The 6,034-nt window shown below is 31.0% G+C and overlaps 1 protein-coding gene across 6 annotated transcripts; it reads right to left on the bottom strand.

Annotated features, from left to right (window-relative positions):
* Positions 1 to 1,017: 1,017 nt before the first annotated feature.
* LOC139897529 (DNA repair protein recA homolog 3, mitochondrial-like) lies at positions 1,018 to 4,451 on the bottom strand. 6 transcript variants are annotated; one of them, XR_011776634.1, is made up of 7 exons: positions 4,319 to 4,440; positions 4,061 to 4,160; positions 3,785 to 3,888; positions 2,432 to 2,649; positions 2,253 to 2,340; positions 1,643 to 1,713; positions 1,018 to 1,224 (listed from the first exon to the last, which is right to left on the bottom strand). XR_011776634.1 is itself a non-coding variant. In XM_071880228.1 (5 exons), exons 1-5 carry the CDS (start codon positions 4,365 to 4,367, stop codon positions 2,311 to 2,313), a joined length of 501 nt encoding a protein of 166 aa, XP_071736329.1. In that variant the 5' UTR covers positions 4,368 to 4,440; the 3' UTR covers positions 1,726 to 2,310. The 6 variants fall into 6 exon arrangements, 1 of the variants encoding a protein (XP_071736329.1); XR_011776636.1 differs by lacking the exon at positions 1,018 to 1,224 and having other exon boundaries at positions 1,440 to 1,713; positions 1,829 to 2,340; positions 4,061 to 4,222; positions 4,319 to 4,451; XR_011776632.1 differs by lacking the exon at positions 1,018 to 1,224 and having other exon boundaries at positions 1,440 to 1,713; positions 1,829 to 2,340.
* Positions 4,452 to 6,034: the final 1,583 nt, after the last annotated feature.

Here is a 6,034-nt window from a genome sequence, read left to right as displayed (position 1 = left end):
GTTACCATTCATCAGCTACTTTTATTATTCATTTGGTATTTTTATCATTTAGCAAGTATTTTTATAATTTATTGGGTACTTTTTTATCATTCATCAGGTTGTTTCATTATTCATTGCTTATCATTCATCGGTTATTTTTATCATTCATCAGATATTTTTATCATTCATCGGATATTTTTATCATTCATCGGGTATCTTTTATCATTCATCACGTTCTTTTTTCATTCTTCGTTTATCATTCATCGAATACTTTTATCATTCATCGGGTATTTTGATCATTCATCGGATATTTTTTTATCATTCATTAATTTTTTTTCATTAATCACGCTCTTTTATCATTATTCGTTTATATTTTATCAATCATTTGGTATTTTTTAAAAATTACAAATGAATGATAAAAAATTTCAAATGAAGGATAAAAATTTTAAATGAATGATAAAAATTTCAAATGAATGATAAAAAAATTTCAAATGAATGATAAAAATTTCAAATGAATGGTATTTTTTTTGGGTAAGCAAGGAAAACCTCTTATAAACGAGTACATTGACTCTCTCATAGAGGGTAAAACCTCGAGTAATCAAATCCACTGAGCGCGAGATCTGGTACCGGGTGAAGTGCGCAGAAGACGCACCCTTTGGTCACACTCCCTTTTTGAACGAATTTTCTTAGTTATTTGAGTTATAAGCATTAATAAACTATAACCCCCTATTGCATATACTTATTAGTATTTTTTTTTATCCTTAATCAAAGTCTATTAGTAGTGTTTTTCAACTATTTTAGTCTTGCATAATGCATCATATATTAAAGTCTCACTTCTTAATCATAAAGTCGTTACTTTTCCAAAAAAAATAAAAAATCATAAAGTCGTTATCATGTTTGTTTCCATTATTCAATTCATGAATGCACTATATAATTCCTTACAGATATCATATAAATTTCCTTATAATATCTTTAGCCAAAGTAAAAAAATGAGAATTAGCCTGAGTTGTTCAATTGCTCTTTATAGTTATAACGAGCATAGGTTCGGCCCGCAGGGGAAAGCAGTCTAATGTTATTATACAATTATACAACATAGGTGCTTGTTTTTTTCATAGCGCTAGTTATTCAATTCTAAAGGTTGTAGCCTCTGCATTACAATCCGAATTTGACTGAACTGGTTCTGCTTGTAGTTTGTATAAACATCATTATGAGTTTCCCACATTTGACTTACCAGAGTGCCCATAGCTATCAAACATGACATGCAACAAACAATATCCAGGCCAATTTATTACCATAGATCTCAAAACTGCTTGAAACTACTTCTTTTAATTAAATAATCAAAACTTACCAGCTAACAAAACTATTAAAAAGGCTTAACAAACTAAGTCCCAATTGCAAATAAGATTTTAATTGGTACATAGATAACGAAGAGTGTGTAAATTTTATTTTCTATTCAGGCTATATGATACAAAAGTGTACATAAGTGTATTCAGGATATACAATACATACATATGTGTATATAAGCAAATTGTATTATGTGCAGACAACTAAAGGTAACAAAAACAGTCCACAAAATCTCATTTAACCAACAATAGGAACAAACACCCAATATATACATACTGATAGTGGTAAGAACTTCCTTAGACCACAACGTAGAACATACCTTCATTCTTAGTCGTAAATATTATTGAACTTTCCAAGTGAAAATAAGAACTTCTATTGCTGGATCGAGTCCTAAAAGGGTCAATAATTGAAACACCATGCATACAGAAATATAGTCAGAATAAAGAACCACAAATGTATAAAAAAAATGAAAATAGTTAAATATAAGGAAAAGTCACAAACACACCTTCAACATTAGACATAGCATATATTATGATGGAAGTACACCAACTCTAATAAAAATTTCGATGACTACGCATGTGTTATGATGACTATCCATTCATTAACTCAAAAACTTTATGAATTCAGTGTAGAGGTGAGGAGACAATGAGAAATAAAAGGGTATTGGGGGAATATCTAGCAACGGAATGGTACAGAGAGGTTATAGAATTTGAACGGTTCAGAGCCTGATTCAGCACTACCCTTCATTCAGTGATCCAAAACAAACACTCTGAATGCTGACCGATTCAGCATTCAGTGATGAATGGTCTCATTCAAATGCAAGCAAACACACCCTTAGTCTCAACCGTCATTCATCTCTCAGTTGTTTTCTTATGACAATAAATTGTGATGACATCATATATAACTTAATTAAAAATTAAGAAATTAACCTCCTTGCTTCTGAGCTTCTGCAATTACATGCAGTGCAAGAGTTGTCTTTCCAAAAGCTTATGGACCATATATCTCCACTACACGTACCTGCATATGTAGATTAAAGCTTTAAAGGCAATAGAGAAGAGATGTTAAGCATCATATAATACAAAAAATACAGTTAACATGACACAAATACCTTTGGAAATCCACCAATTGCCAGTGCGCTATCTAACGAAAAAGATCCGGTAGATAAAACCGGAACTTGTCTAGGAAATGCACACTGACCAAGAAACATGATAGAACCCTTTCCATGAGAAGTATTGATTTGATCAATTGATTGTTTTAGGGGAATATCCTTTTTAGACAAATTTTCATCACCTGAATAGCCACCATCAGATTTAGATTTCTTCGTACCTTAAAGTTCAAAGACTCTCGTATTACTGAAACAGTGATATGCTTAGGTGCCAAAATTGTAGTCTCCTAATTAACGAGTATCAAAACTAACAAAAAAACACAAAATTGTAGTCCATCTAGAAATCAGTAGCACCTATCTTTTGTAGAAAAACTGTTTATCTGAGTTGATGATGAAGAGTTATCATTCATCAAACCATTATCATTCATTAAATCATTCAACAAAACCATTATCAAAATGTTATGAAGAAGAAATATGGCCATTAGTAAACAAGCCTCATAAGCATGGAAGTAAAGTTAGAAGTCAAAGTAAAAAAAAAATAATGGCCACTTTTTGACTACATGGGCGAGATTCATTGATAAGTAAAAAGGGTACAAACGGGATAATCATAATTTAAAAAAACAAATGAACAAAATATCATTTTAGGGTATTTTAATATGAAAATAGAAGAAAGCGGAAATATAACAGATTTTTTATAACAAAATCGTTAAAAAATTGGTAATGAATGATTAATTTTATCATTCATCACCGATTTTTGAATGATTTCAAATGTTTTTTGCTTATAAAAATATAGATTAGGAGATACACCTACGCAAAAGCCACCCATATGAAAACATAACCCTAGACAAAACCATATACATTGAGCTTATTAAATTTATATCAGAACGCCTGACAATACACATATGTATGTTCTCTCTTTGTTAGAAAACTAAATTATATATAAATAACAACAGCTACCTTCTTCCTTTTAACTCTATATAATATAATATATAATATTCATTTAGATAGCATTCATTACAACCAACAAGGTATGGCAGTGCAGGTATATACCTTCTTTCTAGTAACTTACTCATACCAAGATCTATACAACTAAACCAAACTTTATCTAAACTAGTGAACACATATAACATACTGAAGAAAAAAAAATCTATATAAGAATTGTTACAGCCGAAAATTATATACATACATATAAACTTTCTAAATTACTACATGTACATCAGTAGTCCATTATATAACTCTCACAGACAAAACCACAAACAGTTGGTGTGCATAAAAACGTAGTTAGATTAAAAGTATTCATATAGAAACATACATTGTAAAATTACATTAAACGTATTAAAAAATTGAAATACTTACAGGAAGTAACGAGAGCTTGAGCCAGGGCTTGTTGATATTGGTAAATAGTTCTCATAAGAGGTGTACTAGGAAAAAATACTTGAAGGTTGTGGATTGAAGCCCACCTAAGAGAATGCAAGTTAATGCTTTATCATTCCACACCTCATGAACCTGAATCGAATCCACAATACAGGGCACTGATTTGTATCATTCTTCTAAATTATCATTCTAAAACTCATTAATTAATCTGAACCAAATCCACTGTTAACAGAATTGACAATATTAATAGACTTAAACCTGAGATTGACATTAACCTTGCACCACCAGTGATCTGCATAGTTATCATCATTCACAAAATGGAGTTCCAATTTCATCAATTGTTGCTTCATTTCAGATCCTTAATTTGAGATGCATCAAAACAACTTTTCATCACCAATACATTTTCTCTAATTCCTTTTGCTTTAAATCATTCAAATTTAACCACCGAGGGTTTCGAGCTTATCAACATAGATCAATTCAATAACAAAAAGCATAAATTAGGGCAAATATAGGTACCGTGAAATAGATCGTGTTCGTCGTGCAAGAAGACATCAGGAGTCGCCATGATTGCAGTGATTCGATTAATTGATTGAGCGATTACAGAAGGTAGAAACTTGTTGGATGTAAAAGAAATACTGTAATTAGCATCGTTCAGAGTTCATCAGAATCGTCTTCCGTGTTTTTAATTAATGAATTTGTAATTTACCCTTTTACCCCTCCATGTTATTTTTAGTTTTTTGGTAGTTAGTGGTCAGAATTTGCTTATTCAGTTTGTACTCATTTTAAGCTTAGCCATTGATAGTGCCCATATATATATATATACATATATATATATATATATATATTGAAAGGATCCGGAGAGAACTTTTGATAGGAGAGAACCCGTAGAACCAAAGGAAAACATAAAAGCGCGACCAATTTGAAAGAAATACGCGGTCAGGTGCGGTCAGGTGTGATGAACATGAATTTGATTCAGAAATTGAACGTGTTTTTGATGATGATATCAACACAAAACTTGCTTAAAATGTTGCATCTAGCACTCGAAAATCGAATTTATAACATGAATCAACACACAGCTTTCGAATTTGATCAATAAACCATCGGTTGACTTTTTGCTACGAATTTTGACCTTCAAATTCGTGATCAAATCAGTGAATTAAGAGCTGAAAATTTGCATAAGCACTCACTAGATGATTGTGAATATTTATGTAATTTTACTTTTCTCCATATCATTCTGTAATGATCCGAAGGCCAAAAAAATTGTGTTTTCACGTAAGCATTAACCCGATCTGATTTTGATGTGATTCTGAGTTTGTTGAATGTAAATCCGATTCGATTGATATCGAAGGTTCCTGTCATGTTATTGAAGTAAATCCGATCCGATTAACGATGTTTCATGCTTGAATTTGAGGGATGCATCTACCATCTTCACCTAAAACAAGTAACCATCTTTATGTTTTGGTTGGACTGTGAAACACACTTTTTGAAGTAAAAACTGAAAACCTTTTCATAAAAAATTATTCTAAAGAAAAAGACTACATTATTACAAAACTAATGAGGGAATTTTTAACTAGATTTATTCAAATTATTTTTTCTATCAAACTCACTCAATATGCTAAAGTTACAACACAAACCAAACTGACCCAATCACAAATGGGTCAAAATTGCCACACTCGTTAAAATTTAGTTGAATTATGAAATTCTGTAGATTCTTGCTACATAGACGTTATATGATGGCTTGTTATCCTCTATTCAAAATGTTAGTATGGTAACATATCATGTTCTTATGTCTAAAACGAGGTATATTAGTTTGAACTTATATTTTATCATGCTGTAGAGGTAATTCTCATTGAGTTGATTCAGGTAATGTTATATCTATAATGAGTCAAATGGGTAAACTCTGGCATGCTTTTATTTAGATATAAGCATATAGGCATTCCTTGTTAGCATGTTTACTTTTATGAATATGAGGTTTTTTGTTTAATATGTCAGAAAGTATAAGTTACAAACCATCACTCTTCTACTTCAGAAATTAAGATTAGGTGCTCATATTAACATTGACCTCGACTAAACCTTCAAAATCCAATTCAACTTTATAACGCTTTTAGGGACATCACCACCCAAACCATCAAAAACCTACTTATTTACTACTGATTATATGCTTAAAAAATGGAGTTCATTAATGTGTTTGATTCTTATCGATTATTTAACTCGGTTCCTTTTGTTAACGGC

This window comes from Rutidosis leptorrhynchoides, chromosome 3 (genome assembly GCF_046630445.1).
Source record: "Rutidosis leptorrhynchoides isolate AG116_Rl617_1_P2 chromosome 3, CSIRO_AGI_Rlap_v1, whole genome shotgun sequence".
In the NCBI taxonomy this organism is placed as follows: Eukaryota; Viridiplantae; Streptophyta; class Magnoliopsida; order Asterales; family Asteraceae; genus Rutidosis; species Rutidosis leptorrhynchoides.
This window is presented reverse-complemented; position numbering and strand designations above follow the sequence as displayed.

Coding starts and splice junctions, on each gene's coding strand:
- LOC139897529 (XM_071880228.1), bottom strand. CDS start 4,367: ATGGCGACTCCTGATGTCTTCTTGCACGACGAACACGATCTATTTCAC. Junction 2,650..3,784: donor TCAAGCTCTCGTTACTTCCT/GTAAGTATTTCA, acceptor TTGAACTTTAAG/GTACGAAGAAATCTAAATCT. Junction 2,341..2,431: donor CAATTGGTGGATTTCCAAAG/GTATTTGTGTCA, acceptor CTACATATGCAG/GTACGTGTAGTGGAGATATA.